The 23,463-nt window shown below is 52.0% G+C and overlaps 2 protein-coding genes across 3 annotated transcripts in view; one reads left to right on the plus strand and one right to left on the minus strand.

Annotated features, from left to right (window-relative positions):
• Window positions 1–23,463, plus strand: part of TSPAN18 (tetraspanin 18) — a 180,824-nt gene that overhangs the window by 125,471 nt on the left and 31,890 nt on the right. The window lies entirely within an intron of this gene.
• The window catches only part of TP53I11 (tumor protein p53 inducible protein 11), a 69,660-nt gene continuing 51,481 nt past the window's right edge, over window positions 5,285–23,463 (minus strand). Inside the window, exon 8 of the mRNA XM_082410620.1 lies at window positions 5,285–5,605. Within this exon, the coding sequence (XP_082266746.1) occupies window positions 5,514–5,605 (92 nt within the window). The 3' untranslated portion in view covers window positions 5,285–5,513. The remainder of the gene's footprint in view (window positions 5,606–23,463) is intronic.

Here is a 23,463-nt window from a genome sequence, read left to right on the forward strand (position 1 = left end):
TTGTCCCTGGACCAACGAGATGGACGGGACTGCCAAGACCAGGCTCGGCCTTATGCAAACGAAGGCATTCGCGAGAGGAAGCCTACCAGCGAGCATGGACTACAGGGCTGTGTTTTATTCTCACCGCCTGTAATGCTTGTTTGGATCCTGAATTGCAAAGGGTTTGGGGGTCTTTCTGGAGGATGCAAAGCTGGCAGATTGGAAGGTGCTGAGGGGTCCAATCTGCCCTGTGCTCACCTGGTCCTTTCCTGGTGGCCTAGGGCATCTCACCCGCTCTGGTCTCCAGCGTCCAGCACAGAGCTGAGCATGCCAGGGTTTGTAGTCAGGGGTTGGTGAATGGTTAGACAGGTGGGCGGATTACAGTGGATTCACTGTCATACACGCTTTCCGAGCCTTGGTCCAAATTTCCAAGGTGGTTGGTGACACCAGGCCCTGGGTTTGTTTTTCTGTAACGATTTGATTTGGACTCCTGTGCAAAGCCAGTGGTTTTCAAGCAGTGGAGTAGATGCAAAACAAATGGCTTTTGGGCCTGTCAGTTTCTCCGTTTCAGTTTCAGGAGGCAGCATAGTGTGTGCCCTGATCTAAGGACGAGACCTTGCCGGCTGTCAGACTCACGAGAGTTCAGACCCCTGCTCCAAGGCTGGGTGACCTTGGGCATGTTATTTAGTCTCGATCAAATTCTGTTTTCTCGTCTAGAAAATGATGGCACTAATAGCTTCCAACTCATAGGGCTGTGATGAGCATTAGATTAGATAATGGGTGTTAAACCATGGAGCAGCGCTCTGGGCACATGGTAAACGCTCAAGAAAAGATGATGATGATGTATTTAATGACCCCTTAAGCTAATGGGCCATAAACTTCTCTCTCCCAAACAGATTTTTGCAGACTGCTTTACATTTTTAAGACAGAAATTATTTTTGAAAGTTATCATTACAGAAGTAATGTGCTCCTTAAAAATTTCAGTGATCTGAAAGGATTTAAATTTAAAAGCAAATGTCCCCCAACCCACCCTCTGCCATCTTCCAGCTCTTTCCCTCCACTTCCCCAGCAACATTCTCTTTGAATGTGGAGCTTCCCAAGTCTGGCACTTTTCTCCTTTTTTTTCTCCTTAAAGAGTAGAAGACAGGTACACAGTCAGGAGGGGACAGTGGTCCTACTGGAGCGACGGCAGCCTGTGTGCCCTTGGCTCCGGTTTGCTCTGAGCCTTGAGGGTCTCCAGTGTTCTGTGTCCTGGAGGCCTGGGGCGGTGGCCTGAGGTGCCACATTCAGGCTAAGCTTGGAGTGAGAGGCTCGTAGACTCCATGTCTGGCCACGTGCCCAGGCCCTCTCTTCTGTCACGGTGCCCCAGGGCTCATTCCAGCCCAAGCTTCCACGTTCCTGGTCCCTAGCCACCTTCTGACAGCCTGCGCTTTCCTGCCTGTGTCCTCTGCTGCCTTCCAGAGGATTCTGATGCAAGCTCAAGTTGGAGAACAACAGGCAGGTGGCCCGGGTCTAACACACTGTGCCACACGTAGAAGGAGTGAAGGAACCCACGCTGGAAGGGGGAGGTGCTGGGGAAGGCTTGGATTATGAATGACTTAAAGGTGGACAAAGAGATCTGTGTGTAACTTGGGGGAGGGGAGTGGATTCCTGGCAGGAGGATCAGCCCGTGCAAAGTCCCTGGGGCGTGGTAGAGCCAGAGCATTCAGGGAGCTACAAGTGGTGCTGCTGGAGTGGAGTGAGAAGAGGGCGTGGGGGAAGGGAGGGCATAGTCAATAGGCTTCTTGTGCTCTGAGTTTGGGCTTTTCCCCAGGAGCGCTGGGGAGCCATGGAAGGGTTTATGCAGAGGAAAGATGGTGGGGAGGATGGATGGTTGTGTGGGGCCCCTGGACCGCAGCAAGTGACAGGCTGTCTTCTGGAGGGCAGGGCTGAGCCTGCAGTGGAGGGAGAGAAGACCCTGGAATACCCTGAGTCATGGAGAGGCCCTGCCCTGTTGCTAGAACATTAGGACCTTGAAAGGATGCTGTAACTGTCTTGTACTGCATTGAGTCTCTGCGTTCATGCCTTCCACCCCCAGAGACCCCAGTTACTGTTTCTGGGGTAGAGGAGACTAAGGTGCCCCCTGCATGTCTGGCATCTAGGTCTGAAGTGGACACACCAACATAGGTAAGGGCAAACCGAGATTCCTTCTGAGGGTGGAGCAGGGTGAAGGCTGGGAGGGGCTGGGAGGGGCCCTAAGGTGGATGACAATGGGGGTCAAGAGGGCCCCTGGCCTCCCCACCTCAGTGCTGGCTTGGGGAGCCCCCTGGAGAGGAGGTGGCAGGGGAAGACCCCAGACCAGCCCCCGCCTCAGAGGCCCCAGCCTCTCTCAGTCTTCCCAGGGCCAGGCAGGAACAAGAAAGGGAGCTGGGGCCTCTCGCAGGCCTGGGGCTCTTGTTTGGGAAGGGGCCTCTGATGAGCTCATCCTGTGGTGAATCAGAGCTGCGAGGATGCTGAGTCCTCGGGGAGGCCAGAACCAGGGAGAGGGAGGGTGGGGTGCCCCCGCGGGGCAGAGGTGGGGCAGGTGTGAAATAGGCCGCTGGCTAGAGGGCCAGACAGGGTCCCATTTGCCCAGCTGAGCAGCAGCTTTGGGGTGGCAGCTCCTGATTCCTGTGCCCCCAATCCCGGGGCTCGTTCAGGCTGAAGTGCAGTTGCCTGGAGCCCGGTGATGCTTGCCATGGCCTGGCCTGTGTGTATTCAAGTATCATGTTAGCTCCAAGCAACAATCAGTGGTGGTGTGTGGCAAGCGCTCAGAGGAGCTGTGGTTCCAGCGGAGGAGGTGCCAGCCAGGCCCTGCCCACTAGGTCCCCTCCCTCCGGGGCTCAGAAATGGCTCAGGCTTTTCTACTTGACCCTCAGTCCAGATTTAACTCTCAAGGAAAATGACCGGCAAGGATGTGTGGCCTCACAAACTAACTGGACTTGGGAGGGCTTTCAAGGTCATCTGTTTGGACTTCTTGAGAGTATTCATTAAGCCTCTGCTTACATACCTCTAGTGATGGGGAGCTCACTACTAACCAAGAGATCAACATTCATTCAGATCGCTCTGAAAGTTATTCTCCTGTTTTACATAGGCCCTGGGTTCAAATCTTACTTCTGCTACTCCTGTGTGGCCTCAGGCAAGTGACGTAGCTTCCAGAGCTCTGGTTTCCTTTCATGTTAAATGGGTTTGATAAATGCCCACCTCTCATTTACAAAGAAGTTTAAACCAGACAGTTTTACAACCATGAGCAAGTCAAATCTTTCCACAGTGCGTAGGCCTGGTGCCCAGACAGGGTTTCTCTGCTGGTCTCCTGGCCCCATGGCCAGTCACATTACCAGGGTGAATGTCCACCCCTCCCTGGCACGTAGTAGGTGCTCAGCAGATGATTGGCTGCATCCCCTCCTCCCTCAAGTGGACCCACCGGTGCCTTACAAACACGGTCAGGCCAAGTCCTTGGCTTTTATCTTAACTCAGAGACCCCGAACCACGAGGTGCCCTGAGCTGCCACCCAGTGCTGGTCACCAAAGGCTTCCAGAAGGCCGGTCTCCTGCAGGCCTCCTCCCTCATGCTCCCTCCCTCGGCTTCTCACATTGCCTGGGGTTCACTGCAGGCTTTTAATGAGGTCGGCTGGTGGGTCTGTTCCATTTCCTCACATCTTACAGAGCAAAAGATAACAAGGAAGTGCCAGTGTGAAGCTGCAGGTGGAGGAGACTGGAGGCGACCTCAGGCCTCATGACCTCTGACCTCAACCTGCTACTGCCATACTTCCCACGGGGTGTGGGCATCACCCTCAACTACGCCATTGGTTCCTCTGGAATCCTGCTTTATTGGTGGGTGTTTTGTTTTTGTTTTTAACAGCTTTAGAGAGGCAAAATTTATGCACCATAAAATTCTCTAACTTTAAGGGTATGATTCAATGATTTGTAGTAAATTTTCAAAGTTGTGCAACCATCACTACAATCTAACTTTAGACTATTCCCATCACGCCCAAAAGAAACCTGGTTCCTATTTGCTATCAGTTCCCATTCCCACTCCCTGCCCCAGGCAACAACCAATCTACTCTTCTCGGTCTCTATAAATTTTGCCTTTTCTGGACATTTCATATAAAGGGAATCATGCACCATGTGTGGACTCCTGTTTTTTATAGCCTGGTGAAGGTCGGTGGAGACTGTGTCCACTCAGTGATGTGCCCATCTTCCCATAGCCAGCCAAGGCCAAGTTGTAAGTGTGCTTTTTTAGCGTTGGAAGAACTCATAAGGACACTGAGTGCAGTCTTTACTTCAGTGCAAGAAAGAAATCCTCTGTACCCGATCCCACACTATGACTCTCTGACATCTGCCTGAATACACCCAGTGTCGGGCAGCTCACTACTCCCCCAGAGACTGAAGGAAACTTGCATATCCTGATCACATGCTAAGTGCCAAGCTTGTTGATGTCTTTTGATCTTTGGTTCCATGCTCTGAGAGGAAATCATTTTACAGCTGAGGAAATTGCACCTCAGAGGGGTAGAGGCACTCACCCAAAGGTAGGAAGTAGGGGAAACCAGGATTTAAACCTTGGGCCTCTCAGATTTCAGAGAGATGGGAGATACTTATCTTTGTATCAGGGTGAACTCTCTCCCTGTAACTGCCACCCATTGTTTCTAGTTTTGCCAGTAAGACTCACACAGACCACCAACCTGGACATGGGGAGGTGGGAGAGAGAGTTAAGGAAGACTTCTTGGAGGAGGTGATGTCTGAGCTGGAACTTGAAAAATGAGCGGAATTAACAGGCAGAGCTGGTCGGGAAGAGTTTTTTCCAGGGACTCTTTTAACTGCCAGTCCTTCTAATATTTCACAGCTGCTTGAGGCTGGGGAGGACTGTTGAAAATATCTACTCTTGCTGTTCATTCTTCCCCAAACATCACCAGTAAGTGGTGGTCCAACAACAGTACTTGAATACCTTCAGGGACAGGGAGCTTACCACCTGACCTGGGAACCTTTTCCACTGCGGAGTTGCTCTGGCTCTAGGCCAGGCTGAAGATGGCCTCCCAGTAGCCACAATCAGCTTGCAACCACATAGCATGTGGTCAGTCCGTCTTCCCACCACCAGCCTTCAGGATGCTGAGCATAGCAGGCAGGTCTTGGAAGCAGCCTAAAAGTCTTGACTGAGATGTGCCAAGTTCCTCCATCCGTTCTCCTTGATGTAGACTGTCCATGCTGCTCAGGCCTGGCCACCTACCTCTGGGATGCCCAGCCCATGCCCTTGAACTTGGAGGCAGTTTCAAGTAGTGGTTGAGTGTGGGCTTGGTAGCCAATACCTGGTTCATATCCCAGCTCTGCCACTCCCCCAGGTGTGACCTTGCGACAAGTCCCTTAAGTTCACCATGCCTCACTGTTCATGTGTCAAATGGGATTAAGAATGATATTACACCATATTAGTCAGCTAGAGCTGCCATAACAAAATAGCACAGGCTAGGGGTTTAAACAGCAGACATTTATTTTGTCACAGTTCTAGAGTCAAGGCGTCCAAGATCAAGGTACCAGTGAATTTGATTTCTGGTGAGGCCTCTCTTCCTGGTTTGCAGACAACCACCTTCTCTCTGTGTCCTCACATGGCCTTTGCTCTGTGTGTACACATGGGGAGAGAGAGAGAGAGAGAGAGATCTGGTGTCTCTACCTCTTCTTATAGAGACACCAATCCTATTGGATGAGAGCCCTACCCATATGACCTCATTTAACCTTATTCACCACCCTAAAGGCCATATCTCCAAATACAGTCACATTGGGAGAGTCACAACTTCAACATATGAATTTGTGGGGACACAATTCAGTGCACAGCAAGCACCAACCTCAGAGGGTTACTATGTGATTGAGTAAATGTGTATAAAGCATTAAGAGCAGTGCCTGGAATGTGGTAAGAGATATATTAGTGGATGCTATTATTGCCACATTTAGCATTAAATTTGGGGGTGGAAGAAACCCCTGTCCATCCTTGCTGCAAGTCTAGACACTGTGAAAACCTAACGAGGGACTCCCCTGGTGGCTCAGTGTTAAGAATCCGCCTGCCAATGCGGGGGACACGGGTTCGAGCCCTGGTCCAGGAAGATCCCTCATGCTGCAGAGCAACTAAGCCTGTGCGCCACAACTACTGAGCCTGAGCTCTAGAGCCCGCGGGCCACAACTACTGAGCCCATGTGCCACAACTACTGAAGCCCGCGTGCCTAGAGCCGGTGCTCCACAACAAGAGAAGCCCACACACCACAACGAAGAGTAGCCCCTGCTCGCCACAACTGGAGAAAGCCTGCACGCAGCAACGAAGACCCAATGCAGCCAAAAATTAATTAATTAATTAATTTAAAAAAAAGAAAAACCTAATGAGTACACACATATAGTAATAGCAGATATTTATGTTCAACCATAAAAAAGAAGGAAATCTCACCATTGCAACAACATGGAGGAACCTTGAAAGCATTATGTTAAGTGAAATAAATCAGACAGAAAAACAAATACTGTATGATCTCAGTTATTTGGGGAATCTAGTGGAGCTGAACTCATGAACTAGAGATCAGATTGGTGCTGGTGGGTTGAGGAAATGAGGAGATGTTGGTCAAAGGATACAAACTTCCAGCTACAAGATTAATGAATTCAGCAGATGTAATGCACAGCACGGTGACTATAGTTAAACACACTGTGTTGTGTACTTGAAAGTTGCTAAGAGAGTAGATCTTAAATGTTCTCACCTTAAAAAAAGGAAAAAAAACTCCAACATCTATTTATATCATGCTTACTATACCAGGCTTTCTATGTAAGTGCTTTACATAGCTGATTTAAGCCTCACACTAGCCGTATGAGATAGATATTCTTGGTATCCCAGTTGTGCCGATGAAGAGACTGAGGCACAGAGGGGTGAAGTGACTTGCCCCAGGTCACACAGCTGTCAAGCGCCTAGTAAATTAATAGCATACAGTTATTTACTCAAGTAATATTCATTAAGGGCCATCTGACTGTGCTGGGAACTCAACCTCTGCCCTCCAGGAGTTCACAGGCTGGTGGAGGAGACAGACCCATGGGCAGGTAGTGGCAGTACCGAGTGCTGAGTGCTCTAATGGGGCGAACCCAGGGAGCTGTCATGGAGCTCAAGACATGACATCTGTGCTGTGGCATCAAGCAAGGCCCAGGGAGACACCAGGGAGGGCTTCCTGGAGAAAGAAACATTTAAGCTGAGATCAGGAAGAAGGTAGGAAAACAGCCTGAATGAGGAGCTGAGAGTGAGAGTGTGCGATTGTGGGTTGTTGGAAGCTTCATAAGCTGATAATGTCCGCTTTAAGATTTTCCAGCGGTCCTGTGACAGCACAGGGGTGCTTTGGTGGCCCAGGGTCTCTGACATCACAGGGTTTCTACATGGCCTAGACTTCCTGGAGCAGCCCAGCCCCCCATGGCAACCTAGGAGTTCCATGCCAGTTCAGGGAATTATATGGTGGCCCAGAATTTTTTCTGGCATGCAAGGGACCTGTGTGATCTTGGTGCACAATGACAGCCCAGGGATCTGGAAACTCCCAGGAGCACTGTGGCAGCTTCTGAGGGTCCCAGACATTTTCTGGGGTTCTGTGACGATCCCGGGGATCGCGTGGCATCTCCAGGGTCCTGTAGCCTTGTTCTTTATGGCTTCAGAAAGAAGAATATGCAGACTCACAGTAGGCACGTCCTTTGATTGGGGAAAAGGAAACAGCATGGAAGGGTCTATACCTGGAGGCGCATTTGCAAGGCTTAAGCAGGCAGCAAGGAGATGTGCCTGGAAATCCTCTGCCTCCAGAAGCTTGTGGGAGCCCAGGAGTCTGGATTCCTTATGGTTTATTTCCTTCTGGAAAGCTGAAAATTAGCCACTTAGGGAGGTCTGCGGGGAGCATTGTCCTTACTTGCAGGCCTGTGACTTGGAGAGGACCAAGGATGCACCTGTTGCCTGGATACGGAGGTACCGCTCCTCAGAGCCCTCCAAGCAGGTGCATCGTGCAGGGGCCGGAGGTTGCGGCTGCCCACGAGGGGGCTGGCACGCCCCCACTTACAGACACCAGCATTAGCCCCTCAGTGGGCTCCTGTGAGCTGAGCCTTCCCAGACCGGCATCGCTGGGTTAATCCCAGCCCCACTCACTGTTCCAGGTCAGCTGGGGGACCTGTCTGGGCCTCAGACCCATGACTGCAGAATAGGGATGACACTCCCGCCTGTTTCCCCGGGGGGTGCGTTGTCGAGTGGGATGGGGGAGAGCCCTGTATGAAAGCATGAGAACACATTCCTGCTTCACCACAGGCGCTGTGCGCTCCTGGGCAAACTCCTTCATACCACAGGGCCCTCAGTTTCCTCATCTGTAAAAAGGGGGTGGGCCTAGCTCAGTGTAGGAAACACAATAGTTTCTCAACCAATGCTAGGTCTACCCCAACTCCTTCACCTCCAACCAGAGACTGCAGCCAGGTATCCTGGGTGTGGGGAAGAGAGTGGTTCTCAAGCAGAAGAGCCCATCTGGCCCCAGGAAAGTCAATGGTCTTTGTGCCTTTGCTTCTGAGCAAAACCTCCTTTCTTTTTAACCCTAGGCAGAGCCGACACGAGAGCTACCTTTGTCAGGCACTGGGCTGAGAGTTGGACACTCATGATCTCATGTAGTCCACCCTACAACACTATGAGATAGTCTTAGTGATCCCATTTTACAGACAAGCAAACTGAGGCACAGAGAAGGCAGCTAAGTTGCCCCAGGTCACCTGACAAGAGCAGAGCAAGCATTCGTACCCAGGTTTGTCTTGACTGCAAAGCCTGGACACTAATCACCTCTCTTCCCAGGTATCCTAGAAACAGCCAGGGGAGAAAGAGAAAAATGATGAGATGGGAACCAACTGGAGAACTAGTTGAACACTTGGTGCCTGGGTGGGTACATTGTTTGTCCTTCAGGTCTAGGGCTGGCCTGGCTGGGTTTGACCCAGGCTGGCTCCGTGAACCATTTGAGGATCCCCAGCCCTCAAGAGACTGGACGTCTCTCCTCTAGTGGCCCTTTATTAGAGAAACTGCTGGTGGAGGATGTCAGAGACTCTGGTCTGAACAAGAACCAGTTCTGCCTGCACTTCAAAGGTCTTCCTCTTGGCAGGAGGGAAACAGACATGTAACTGGAAGAGAAGGAGGGGTCTGGCGGCCCAGTGACCCATTTTGCTTTTCCCGCCAAGTGGGACTCGGCATCAAACAGGAGGGCAGGATTCATTTCCCCCACGCCCACTGTAGCTAGATCTGCCCAGGGGCTGGGGTCTCAGGCCCCATGCAGAAGGGGGACCCCTGCCGGGAACCAGCCCCTGTGCCCCAGCCTACATTCTCCCCCGCGGGGCCCCCCAGCCCAGAGCCAGCCTCTCTGATGCCACTGCCAAATACCAGACCACTTATCAGGCTTTTCCAGGGAACCTGTGTCCCCAAGCAGAGCTCCAAACCTGCAATTAGGAAAGCAGCAAAGGGCTTATCTTTCTCTGGACTGTGGGCTTTTCAGTGGGGAGATAAGCTTGGTCTGGATTAAGCTGGAGGGTAAAAAATATTTACTCTCAAACAATGCTCTGTCTAGGAGCAAATCTGGACCCTGGGGCTTCCGGGGGTCGGGGTCGCCAGGGGGTCTGCCCTCTCCTGCCAGGTCCCCAGACATCTCCCCTCCCTACCCACCGTCAGCTGAGCTGGTTCCACAGCCCAGTTCCCCCCAGTGCTTGCTCTCATTATGAAAGGAAAATGAGAAGAAGCTATAATGTTCAGTGCATTATTATCTGCAGAGCAGCTGGCCTGTGCAATTATCTCCTCCAATACGTATGACTACCTTGGGAGTCGGGCTTACTGATCTCTAAATAGATCTAGACTCAAGTCCCAGCTCAGTCACTTTCTAGTTCTTGACCTTGAGGAAGTGGTTTCATTCCCTGTGAGCCTCAATTTTTCACCTGTAAAATGGGAGTGATAATAGGCGCCTCAAAGTGTGGTCATGATGAGCCATGGTGTATATAAAATACCTACCCAGGCCCCTGTTCCCAGCAGTGCTTAATAAACGGTAGTTTGTTTTAGGAAATAGTAGTATTTCTGGTAATGTAAGCCTCATGTAGGTGAAATCAGAGCTTTTGTTCAGCGGCAAAGCTGAGATTCAGACTCAAGGCTACAAAGTCCTGGCCCCATGTGAGCCCGGCCTCCAACCAACCAGCCAGGGAGGAGCCCAGGGCAGGAGCCGGGTGGGCAGGGGGGCCCTGATCGGGGTGGCCTTGCAGACACAGCCTCAGGGCCCAGAGCGGGAGGGAAGGCCGCAGTGCTTCCTGTCTCCCATCCCCTTGGTGGAACAACAACTGGACCATTCTCCGCTTCTGCTCCCTGTGTTTCACTGATTTGTGCCCCTGGAGGCTGGGAGAAGAGCACCCTGGCTCATTCCTGAGAACAAAGACGGAGGTCAAGGCCATCTCTCCTTCAGGGCAGGCTCTGGCTCCAGGGAAGGAAGGGGGAACTGAGAATCAACTAGTGCCTGCGCCGACCTCCCCCTCCCCCACTGCCCGTGCTGTAAAAGGAGCCCTTCTGGGTTCTAGTGCAAACCTTACCACCCGTGACCTAGCTGTGAGGCCTGCGGAGGCCCCTGCCCCTCTCTGGGCCTCATCCTCTCATCCCCAAAATGAGGGGCTCAGAAATAAACAGAACATTAGCAGATGCAAACTAATATGTATAGAATGGATAAAAAATAAGGTCCTATGTATAGCACAGGGAACTATATTCACTATCCTGTGATAAACCATAATGGGAAAGTATATGAAATAGAATATATATATATGTATAAATAACTGAGTCACTTTGCTGTGCAGCAAAAATTAACACAACATTGTAAGTTAACTATACTTCAATAAAATTAAAGAAAAAAAAAAAAAAAGAAAGAAACAGAAGGGACCACTGCCTATGCTGGAGAAATCGGGAAGGCTTCATGGCTGAGGAGACATCAAGCGGGGCATTGAAGGGTGAGAAGAAGTTCTCCAGGCAGAGAAGAAAAGAAAAGGTATTCCAGGCCCAGGTTGCAATATGCACAAAGACGCAGCAGCTTCAGAGTGTGAGGTTTAAATGGCCCTTTTGCAATGATTTGTTTTAATTATATGAATAATACATGTTCCTAGTAAGAAAAAAAAAACACCTGAATATAAAGAATAAAAGAAAAAAATTCACCAGTAGGAAGTTAATATTTGATACCATTTTTAGCCCTTTTTAATATGATTAAGGAAGGGGCCTTTAAACTCCCTAAAATATGGAGTTATCTCAGATTCTAGGCAGACAGGGAAGAACAAAGAACTGTCTTCTGGAAGTGGAGCCAGGCCCCAAGTGCTGGACAGACGGACAGCGTTTCCTGGGAGTGGGGACTGGGGAGATCACACCAGTGGGGACAGACGCACAGGCAGACCCTCGGGGAAGCGGGACAGCGCCGGCGCCTGCCCGCCGCGGCCCCTCACAGCTCAGCGCCTGCAGCGGGACTGCCAGGGCCGAGGAGGGGAGGCCAGGGGAGGGTCTCTGTGAGCGTGAATGAGGCTTGTGGGAAGGGCCAGCACTGCTGCTTCTGGGAAGCCCCTGAGCCTGTCAGCTGGCAAAGGTGGCCGTCCGCCGCCAAGCAGCTGAGGGGTTCCCCGTAATGGCTTAACTGTGGTTTCCTAAGCTGTCTGGCTGCAGGGTACGGCAGGCTGGGGAGGGGCCCAATGACACTGTGAAGTCACTGCTGTGATCTTGCCAACTCTTCGGCGCCACCTTTAAAATATGGTTCATCTTAATGGACGGGCTACGAGGGCGGTGGGCAGGGGCAGGGTGGGCGCCCAGGACAGCCGGCCTGAGCTGGCAGCAGTGGGTCAGCATCGGCGTGGGGTGGTCTGTTCACTCCTCGGCCTCCCGGTCCAAGGCCAAACTTGAGGTCTCTTCCTGAGTAGCTCCACATCTTCCTTGGACTCCTGCCTCATTTCTGCCAGCCCCCAACACCAGCGAATTTTCCCCAGAGGCCTTACTCAGGCCCTCCTCACCTACGTGATGTAGTTAAAACAGCCCACGATGGAGCCCCTGCCCACCTGCCTCTGTCATCCTGGGCAGTCTGGACATCTGGGGTCCCTGGGGGAATCCCAGAGCCTTGTGGATGGAGCAGGGGGACACAGTGACCACCGGAACCATCGTCACCTTGGCTGTGAAAACAGGACAGGGTGTTCCGTTTCCTTCATGGCCCCTGTGAAGTCTGTTAACAGCAATTACGAAGTTATGGCGAATTCCCAGTCCTCCTAATTAGTGTTAATATGGGCTGGGTGAGCTAGTCATGGGAAAATAGATGTCTTTGTTTGCATTCTCGAAATTAGACCACTGCTTCTGCCTTTAGGTGTGATTCAGCTGCGTTCTATTCTCTCCCCCCATCTCTTAGTCCTAGACCCGGCATTGTGAATGTACACATGGTGTACATGCCCGCCGACCATCATATTCACTGTGTGTACACACATATACACGTACACATACGCACACACACGGCAGCACAACAGACTACAAGTCTTTGGATGCTGGATTAAGACATCATTTTGCAAAGCAAACACCAAAAACCAAAGAGCGTTTCAGCCATGTTCCCGGCCCTCTTTGGTGATACCATTGGAAGTCCCCTCTCCCATGCCGTACCCCGACCCCAGAGACCCCCGTGCACCGGCCTCCCCAAATTAGACCGTATTAACAAACCATTACGTGTTCCAATTAGCATGGCAAGTGAACCTGGATGGCTGAGCAGGGTAATAACGCTCTCCTCTTGCTGTTAACAGGCCGAGGCACATTTCCCTAGGAGGGAGGCTCCCCCCGTCTGTTGGAATAATGAGATCTGTGCAAGGCTCTCTGCCATCTGAGGCTGAGGCCATCCTGGAGGAGGTTCCCTTTGGACCAAGCAGGAGGGAGGCAATGAGTGAGGTGATGAAACTAATATTTATTGTGCAGTGTTGGCTGTTGAGCCAATGCTAGGATCTTCTCCCTAGGATGGTGCTTTTTCAACTGAGTTGTGTGTACTCACAGGGCCTGGGGTACTCCTCCCCAGGCCAGGGGTACACAGAATCTCAGGATTAGCCCTGCGTGTCCTAATGGAACATCAATACACTCAAAGATTTGGAAGATTTTAATACCTTATTTTCATATTAAAACAACTGTGGATATACTTTGCAATCAAATGAAAAAATACATATAGATGGCATGAATATGTGAGGTGAAACAGGAGATTTCCAGGCAATTATGCTCTCCCACTTTCTTCTCTGGGCTGGGCCCCCAGATTTCCAGATGAGTGGGGATAACAGGATTCCTTCCATAGCCACTGCAAGAACTGAGGAGGGAGAGTTTGTGAGGTTCTAAGCCATAGCATAATGCTGTGTGATGTTGGGCAAGCCACTACACCTCTCTGATCCACCCATCCCTGAGCAGCACAGTGGAAATGGTAATAACACCTCCTCAGGGCCAGCTTCACAGGTATGCAACCTGGGCAGTGGCACAGAGCCTTGCATTTGGTTTAATGCTCTGCTGTTGCCATCTTGAAAGTCTTAATAACTTTTGAATAAGAGACGCCTCATTTTTACTGGGCCCCACAAATTCTGTAGCTGGTCCTTCATCTCTGATAGCGTTTTAGCAAGAGTTAAATCAGAAATGTGTGAAAGAGGCCCATGCAGAGATTGATTCCTCCCTCCCTCTCTTCCTTCTTTCCTTCCTTCCCCAAACGTCCATTGAGCACTCACTCTGTGGCAGGTACTGTACCAGATGCTGGGATTCAGCAATGAACCAGACAAAGTTGCTGCCTTCCTGCATTCAAGGGAAGGAGGCAGAAGAAAAATAACCGGAAGAGAACTTTGTTGGAGATAAATGTCAACAACAAGGGGATAGACATGACTGGGGAGAGGGACTATTTTAGGTTGTTGGGGAGCAGGGTTGGGGGTGGTCAGGGAAGATCTCCCTGAGGAATTTGATCAGAGACCTGAATGAAGTGAAGGAATATGCGGTGTGGAATATCAGAGGGAGAGAGAGTCCCAGGCAGAAGGACCAGCAGGTGCAAAGGCCCTGAGGTAGGCGTATGCTTACCATGTGGAAGAGATCAGTGTGGGTAGAGCTGGATGGAGTGGGGTGAGGGAGGAGGCAGGTGGTCGGAGATGAGCTCAGCGAGGTGTGGGGGGCCTCGTAAGCTGTTGCGAGGATGCGATGAGGGTAAGTAAATGACTGGGGGGTAGACGATTCCTTCAACCAGAGCTGGTTGTTTCTGGTCCCCTGTGGTTAGTTAGTACCTGGAGGCCAGAATGACGGGGGGAAGGATGTCCCATTATCCTCTGGAAACCCAGAGACAAGTTGTCTCTGGGCAGGAATGAGAGGCAGCCCCTCTGCTGTTGGTGAGGGATGACTCCTGTCTTAGCTCTCTTCCTCCTCCAACTGGACAAGAGCTGTCCTGGTCCCAGGGCTGTGAGGCTCCATCTCTGGCAAGCTGTGTGCAATCAAAAGGCCAACCCAAAGGCACCCCGACGGTATCTGTGCCAGAAGAGCCCCCAAGGCGGCCACTGCGATGCATCTTCATAAGCTTTGTCCCCTTCCTCCAAATGAACTTCAAGATATGTAGCATGAATACCAGGGAGTGGGGCAGCCAACCAGCCTCAGTCTCAGGTCCGGAGGACAGAGCTGGAAGCTGTCCCGTGCTGGCTAGTGGTTATACACAGACCCCTACTCCCTGCCAGTGGCCTCAAGGCAGAGGACCACAGCTCCTCTTCCTCCAAGCTTTGTGACCCTGGGGAAGGGGTGTCCCCTCCCTGGGACCCCATCTCCTCATCTGTAAATAGGGATACTAATAGTGACATGACTAAATGAGATTAAATGAGAGGGCAGCCGAAGTACACAGAACATGGGAAGTGTTCCCTCCCTGGGACTTTTTGGGAGTTGGGGCCCAACCCGAGTGTCACCTCTGAGACTCTGCAGCTGGCCACAGCCCACCTGAGAAGTGAACTGCAGAGGGCGAAACCATCTGAAGACCAGCGCGTAATGCTGAAGCCCTTCAGAATATGCTGTGTGACTGGGGGCAGGTCCTCAGAGCCATCATCTTTAACATGGAAGAGACAGACTCTAGGACCTCGGGGGTCCCTCAAGCCTTGACGTTCTCTAAGGTGGGAAAGTGATGGAGTCCTCCGTGACAGCCCATCCACCAGGACACCACTCCACTCTGGTTGGGGGCAGCAGACTGCAGGCCCCACATACACCTGGTGGCCCTAGAGGGACGGGCCTTCAGGCTGGAGGCTCTGGCTGTCAGTCCTTCTGCAACAGGCCTAGGGCTCCTGCTACCACAGATGGGAGAGGGGGCAGTGTCAGGCTGTTGTTACAAGCCTGGACTCTGGAGCAGCCCTGCGCTTTCTAGCTGTGTGGCCTTGAGCAAGTGACTTAACCTCTCTGAGTTGTCACAGCTGAGAAATGGGGGTAATAAGAGCATCTACCACATAGGGTTGCAAGAGCCAGTGAGAACCGTGTGTGGCCCATGCAGCTCTGTGGACGTGCAACACATTCTTATTGTTTGTTCTCTCCTGGTGAACTGGTTCCGCAGATGAGGGCGGGGTCCCTCCTTCCCAGGTCCTGGCTTCTCAGACCCCTGCCACCCTCTGAACCTCTGCCACTGTCCCTGAGGGCCAGTCCCCTCCAGGAGCGGCTGGGCAGGTGTAACCTCATGACAAGGACAAGACATCCTGGGAAGAAAGGGTTTCTTTGAGCATCACTGATGATGTCGGGCAAAGGATCCCTAAGTCCATATTTTGGAGGGAAAGGGGGCCTTAAAATGGTGTGAGGTAACTGAAAAGTAGCAGAGAGAAGGGCACAGCCCTGGGCGTTAGAATGCACACAGGTCAGCCCTAATCCTAAATCCTTCAGGGTCTTTATCCTAGTTTTCTCCTCCATGAACCAAGGGTATTATACCTTGCAAGGTTGTCAGAAACCTTCAGTGGGATGTATGTGAAAATATATATTCTCCACCCAGGGCCCAGCGATGCAAGCGGGCCTTCACAGAGGCCCCGCTGTATGCCAGGCCCTGTTCTAATCATACTCCATATTTCATTCATTCCAATTGACTGGGAGGCACTGGTTGCCCCAGGGCACAGCTAGGAGGTGGCTTATCCCCACCCCCATTGCCTCACTCGGGGTAATGGATCCAGGATTTTCTTTGGGCTTATCTCTTACTGGAACATTTACCTTGGAAAGTCCAATATGAGGCCTCTACAAAAAATGTTTCCCACAGGATCTGTTCTCCAATAACATTTACTTTTCAGAATTACACCCAGGAAGAGACAATTGCTGGAGTAACGGCCTGAGGCAAAATTCAGAACTATCTGGCCAAGACTCACCTTAGCTCCCGGTGCAGCCCTACTGCCTAGGTCTGCCTGGATGTGACCCAGGTCTGCACAAGCGGTCAGGGACCTGGTGGCTCTGGAGTCACCTTCGAGGAGCTCAGAGGTGCTTGCTCAAGGTCACATGAGCGCCTGGGGATAGGCTCAGACTGGAGCCCAGGATGGCCTCATCCTAAAGCCTGCTCTGTACACCCACCCACCTCCCCATCGCTGTGGGGTCCCTGGGAAACCCCAACCTTGCCCCTTGAACTTTCTGAGTCTTCCTCTTTCTTAATTATTGGGCAGCCAGGGGGAAATGAAACACCTGCCACGTTCTTCCTTTTCTCAGCAAGGAGGCTCCCCCAAGATCCCTCTGCCCCAGCAGGGCGCCGGCAGTCCTGAGGCTGCCTTGGGCAAGCAGGCTTTGTACAATGGTTCACACGTGCAGATCCTCTAAAGTAAACGTGGCCACTGCCTGCTGGGGGTCACACTCCCAGTGTAGGGCTAGGGGATCTACGTCCAGGCCCCCGATGAGGTGGGGTTTAAGAGAAAATGGTTCCAGCCTCCATAAGCTGGTAGCCTTCCACCCCTGCAGGAAGTGGTCCCAGTAGTGTGTGTGTATGTCTCTGTGTGTGTGCACACATGTGCACGTGCATTCAGAGAGGGGAGAGAGCGCAGACAGAGTTGAGACTCGGAGATGGAGAGGCAGAGGGGAAGCCCGGCACTCAGGACCCGAGACAGAGAGAGGGGGCTTAGTCCCGCCACAGAGCCAGCTGGTAGCCGTGAAGTCCAAAACTGAATCCAGATCCCTGGACCTTTTTATCCTTACATCCTCTGGGGTTGCAGAAAAGTACCAATTTGCCTGATTGGAGCCTGGCCTGAAGTCCCCTCTGATAGCTCTCTTCTGAGCACCCCCTCCCTGACAAAATAGGGGACACACAGGCAAGTGGCACCATTGCTCTGTGTGTTCTGCACGGCAGCTGAAGCGTGTGTGAGTGGCTGTGTGGCCTCCTTCACCGCCACGCTCAGACACACCCCACGCACCCTAAGATCGGCGTTCACAAGGGGTGAGACCACCTGCCCTCCGCCCCCAGCGTCCTTGTTCCATCGGGCCCTTCTTAAGCCCCGACCCCTTTATTTTGCTGACATTTAGCTCTGGAGGCTACAGACTGGGCTGTATTTACATTTTTAAATGATGAGGGCTGCTCATCAAATATTCAGGCCACCATTTCCATTTCTAAAAGGACAGTAAGTGAGTACTCTCCACCCGAAGTGGAGCCAATGACACCCAGGTGTTTGCTCAGCATTGGTGCCGGGAGCCACAAAACTGTGGATGAGCAAAAGGCATGGCTTCCAAATGAACAACAAAAGCTTCCACTTCTAGAGCTTTCCGTGCCAGCACAGTCCCATCCACGTTCACAGGACCTGCAAGATCGCAGGTTCGTTGAGGCTCAGAGGATCCAAGGCCATGGAGGTAGCGAGTCGGGGAGACAGTTCCACCCAGCCATTCTGATGCCTTTGGCCACTCTGCAAGCTGCCCCTGCAGAGAAGCCCCGGAGGCCGGCGGGTGGCAAGTAACTTGCTCGACGTCACATGGTTAGTTAGCAGCAGAGCAAGTTCCAGACCCTGAGCCCCCAGTTCCCACTGCAACACTCTTTTCTAGTGGGTTTCCTAATTCTGGAGAGCTCCATGGTTTGCCCCACAAATTTTGGGACATCTTAGACACCCTCTAAGTCCAGATGCTGGAACTACCTGCCTGGGTTCAAATGCCAGCCTAATAGCTGTGTGACTCAGGGCAAGTTAATTTACTTCTCTGTGCCTCGGTTTCCTCATCTGTAAAATGAGCATACTAATTGTACCCACTTCATAGATTATTGTGAATTAAAGGTTAATAGATACGAAGCGTTTAGAACGGTGCCTGCCACATAGTAAGCACTCTGTAAGTGTTAACTCTGATCATCACCACCATAGCCACCCTGCTCCCCTCCCCAGGGATGCAGAAGCCATGACTGGCTCAGATCCACCCAAACTGCACACCAGACTCTCTGCCCCTTCTAACCGCTATTGGGCCTCAGCAGAGAAGAGAAGAGGCCTTCCAGGCACAGCAGACTAATCCAAGGGCACATCCTTGGCTTGTAATGTGCTCTGCATGGGTCATCTGTCATCCACTAGAGCCTCAGAGAGGGGCCAAGCCTGCAGCAGGCAGGCTGCCCAGGGCTGCCCAGACACTGCCGGCCCATTAGATGAACAAAGTGGGGCTTTCTGCCCCATTCTACAGATGGAGAAACCAAGGCCTGGAGAAGTTTTATTTTTTATTATTAGATATTATTTTGTCAAAAGGAAATAGAAATTCTCTCCTGGGGCTCTGTAAGATCCAAATACTTGCTTATCCCTGCGGTTTCCTGGTGGGACTGCCAGCATCCTTCCTGGCCTGTAAATCACTCATGTTTGGTGGCACTGGTGAACAGGCTTCTGTGGAAGGATGAAGCACTCCCTTTGTCTGAGCCCGGTTCCTGTCTCTGTCTAAGCCCAGCCCTTTCCCTACCCCCACCCCTGCCCGCATCTTTCTTTAGGGCTCCTAGGAGCAGCTGGGATGATTTTTTATGGGGAGGAAAGAAAACAGGTCTCTCTGACTCCTGCCTGTTCGTCTACTCAGGCCCCGGCCCCGGGTCTTCCTTTTGATTCATTTCCTCTCAGGATCTTCTCAAGCCAGGCAGGACTCTCAGTCACCGCCTCTCTGCTTTTCCATTGTTTTTCCTCCTTAACTCGAGCTCCAAATACCTGTAGTCATTCCTCTTACGGCAAGGGGTTGTGGCCTCCCTAAATCGGGCCAGGTGACTAGAACGAATTGTAGTTGCCCTGGGAAGACCCAGTGTCTCTAATATTTACTACCAAGCAAATGTAAGTGGGGCAGTGCGCCCTGTGGGCGTAAGGCTCGGGGCGGGGCTTGGCTTCTGTTCTGGGGACAGTTCCTGGTCCCTGGGGAATCGAGGGAGCCTGCCATGGGGTGGAGGACGCTCAGGGAAGGAGAGGACAGCCTCACCAGTCTGCTCTCAGCACAGGAAAACTCCTTTCTGGGGAGGGAGGATGCGGTTGCCTCTGCGTGGGGGATCTCCGGGATCACCCAACTTTGAGACGCCCCCATCCCCCATGCTGCACCAGGGCATCACTCAGGCAGGAGGGAGGTGAGCCAGGGCCAGTGCCGTCCCCTCGCTGAACACTGACAGGCTGAGATCCAAGGAGGCTCATTGCAGACAGAAGACAAAGTGAAATCCATGGGACATTGATAGCACCTGGTGTAGTTCAAGGAGCTGTGCAATCAGCAGCATATACCTGGGTTGAAGCCCAGCTCCAAGGGGAGCTGTGTCATCTCAGGCAAGCTCCTTAACTCCTCTGGGCCCCACTCCCCATAAAATACTACAGTCACCTCTGCTCTGCTTGCCTTGCTGGATGGCTATGAGGATCAAGCAAGAGCATAAAAACAGGAGGGCTTTGGGAGCTGTAAAGCAGAGTATTGATGTCAAGAGTTGCATTGTGATTAATGTAAAGCAGGAGGGAATTTGGTTAGATGCCAGGAAGAACTTCCCTACTTCAGGAGGAGACATCAGAATGAGGTTATGGGGATTGTCCTCCTTCCTGAAGATCTTTAAGAATAAGATCAGATCAGTCTGGCTGTTTAAATTAGTCTTGAGGTTGGCAGAGGCATTGGCCAAATGACTTTGGATGTCGTTTCTATCTTTCTCCTGACACTATAGTCAGTCAGTTCAATCAGGCAGAAAGCGACCAGAGGCCACATCTGTGTGAGTGTGTGTGCCTGTGTAAGTACCTATGTGTGTACCTATATCTGTCTGGATGTCTATACGAGTGTCTGTATTATACGTTTGTCTGTGCATGTGTCTGTGTGTCTGCAAGGCTGTGTCTACGTTGTTGTCCATGTGCCCGTGTCTTGTGTGCAGAGCAAGTTGCTGAAGCCAAAAACCGCAAGGCGACTCATCTTTATTACTAAGTAGTTGGAAGGATTTCCTTTTGCCGCCCTATCCATCTTGGGAGGATGTGGACAAAGCACCAGGGTGAAAAAGGATTTTAAATTTGATCTTTATTTATTTGTTGTTGTTTTTGTTATACAACTTTCTAAATTTGGGCTAAGAACTAGATGAAGAATACCCGCTCTGGAGTGTCCTGCTGAGGCTGGAATACAGGCTTCCCCACTTCCCTGTGATCTTGGTGTCTGACTTCCCCTCTCGAGGCCTCAGTTTCCACATCTGTAAAATGGGGGCACCTTCCTCACAGGGTAGTGGTGAAGATTAAGCGAATTAGAGCCTGTAAAGCCCTTAGCACAGTGCCTGGCCCTTAGAAAGGACTTCATACATGCCCACTGTTACAGGTATTAGCTATCAGCGATGTTTCTGGCCTGGCTCCTGATAGATGTAGCTAAAAGAGCACTGGCTGTGGAGCCACCCGGCCTTGGGGTCAAGTTTGCCACTCAGCAGCTGGGTTCAAGTTTGCCACTCAGCCGCTGTGTGGCCTTGGGCAAGTCACTTCACCTCTCTGATCCCGGTTCTCAGCTGTAAATTGGGAACAATAGTATGCCTGCCTCATAGAATTATAGTGAGGCTCAAAGGAGAGAATGTAAGAACTTAGCATAGTGTCCGCTGCACTGTAGGCACTTAAGAAAAATAGTCCACCTGCAACAGAGATTCCCCTGGACCCTCTCCCCTCCCATTACCCCCGCAGTGGAATTCCGTGTCTCACCCACTGCCTGGGTTCCTGTTTTATCCTTTCAGACACTAAGCACAGCAACAGAAGCCAGGAGCCCTAGGCACCCTTCTCTGATGGGGCTCATGGGGGAGGGGGCTGCTCTGGCAGGAGCTGCCCGGGCTCCCTGCCCCCTTACCCCGGTTCAGACCTGTGCCCTTTCCCGCCCAGTTCCCAGGGCCCCTTAATACCCGCGAAGCCATTAAATATTTAAATTGGGCTGTGTGGCAGCCAGGTTGCCCCAGCAACAGCCCTGCCTATTTTGGGATGGATTACCAAGTCTTTCAAAGGGTCTCCTGCTGCTCCAGCCCTAAGAAGGATGAAACGTGGGAAGCGAGAGCGAGTGGGAGGGAGGGCTGGGGGCTCCTGCTCCCCACCGAGGCTTATAGATGCAGTCACCGTGGGAAACAGCCAGAGGACTCGAGGGTCAGCGAGAGGGCAGGCTTCTCCCCAGTTTTCAAGAGTCTGGACTTGAATCCAAGACTCGTGCCTGCCAGCCTGTTCTCTTCACCTGCTTCCGTCTTGTGGGCCTGTTGTCTGGATTGGGGTCTGAACCCCAGTTCTGCTCTCACCAGCTGGGCCACCGAGGGAAACTTGCTCACCTTCCCTGGGCCTCCGTGTACTCCCGGGAAACTTGGGGATAATTCACCTATTTCAGATGATGTTGGAACAGTGCTCAGCATGGCTCCTGGCCCACGCAAAGCAGGAGCAGTTATTATATTGATAATATTCCAGCCAGTACCCCCTGTGTGCCCTGAGGGGACTCAGAGGAAGTGGGAGACACAGCCCTGGCCACCGAAGGCTTATATCTGGTGGAGAAGGTCTGCCAGCAATGGTTAGTGCTGAGGATACATCCAGTGTTCCCTGGCCCTGTCCCCTCCAGTCCCGGTGTGAGTATACCGTGGCTGCGGCCGCTGAATCCACACTCACCTTTCCCAGGGGCCTGGCGTTGCCTGGGATGCGTTTTGAGGCCGGCCCCCAGCGTGTGGCAGGGGGCACCCAGGCTAGGAGTCTGGACTGTGCCGTCCAGCCCTGACTCTGCTGTGTGTCCTTGGGCAAGTCCCTTCCCCTCTGGACGCCAGTCTCCTTGGCTGCAGGATGAGGGTGGCTCTGAGTCACTTTCTCGGGCAGCCTCCCTTTCCAGCCAGCACGGATGCACCAGCAAACCATAAGGATGGCCTATTCCGCCCCCTCCACTTCATCCTGTGAGTGCCCCCTTAGGAAGCGAGCCCGAGGCGATGAGGCTCAGTGATGGATCAGAAGGAAAGACCGACCGGTAGGGCCCTCCTTGAGCCCACAGAATCCAAATCTCAGGGCTGGAACCTGGAAGTTTGAGGGCTTAACAAACTCCCCAGGGGCTTCTCAGACTGGCTGGCTCCCTGGCCTCCACTTCCACCCAAGCTGGCTATTCCTGCCCTGGGCAGGAAGGTGGCCACGTGTGGCTATGGTCAGTTCAGGGTTCTGACACCCCTCCTCTTCCCTGCCCCTATGGTCCCATTTGCTCCTGCTGTAAACTTTCTGCCCCTCTGCTGGGGGTGGGGGCTGAGGGGAAAGGGCATCCTCTGTCTGGGGAGGGATGGAGATTGTTGAGTGACAAACTGGATTGATGAGCCACAGATGGGGTGGGGCGTTACCGTCAGGGATGAACTATGTCTAAGGCAGGAGTGCCTATCCCAGGGTCCATGGATGACATGGAACTCGAGGAACTGGTGAACTTGGGGGAGAAGATTATATCTTTGCTTTCACTAACATTTAACTGAAATTGAGCATTTCCTCCAACTATGATCACAGGCAACAAGCCATAGCTCCATTAGCTGTACTCGTAATGTTGCCATCAATAGATAGAAGCAGATACTTTCATATCACCCCAAAACTGTTGCAGATTTCAATAGTTATCAAATCTATCACTAGATCTTGAATTTAATGGGTTGATAAAGAAGTATTTGCATATTACAAATGTTTTTTAAATAGTCTCATAACCATATTTTAATATAATTGTTTTAATCCTATGTATTTTATTTTATGTAGGGTTGGGGGAAAAGTGAGAGACCCTTGCTAAGAGCTCAGCTCTGGGATCAGGCCAGGGGACCCCTGCAGCCTGGCTGAGTGACCTGAGGCAGGCCGCTCACCGTCTCTGAGCCTGGTTCAATCACAGGTCAGTGGGGAGCAGACCCACCTCCTAGGATTCTTGTGAGGATCTGTATGCCGTTAGTTCAAGGCCAGGTATACAGTAAGAGATAACTAGCTGCAGGCTCTGGTTAGCATAAAGACTAACAAAAGCTTCCAGGAGGCACCCTGGAGAATAATGAGACAGACTCAGCCAGGTGAAGCAGAGGTGTTGCCAGAAGTCACCGCTTCTTGTGCC

This window comes from Balaenoptera physalus, assembly GCF_965194825.1.
Source record: "Balaenoptera physalus genome assembly, chromosome: 10".
NCBI lineage: Eukaryota > Metazoa > Chordata > Mammalia > Artiodactyla > Balaenopteridae > Balaenoptera > Balaenoptera physalus.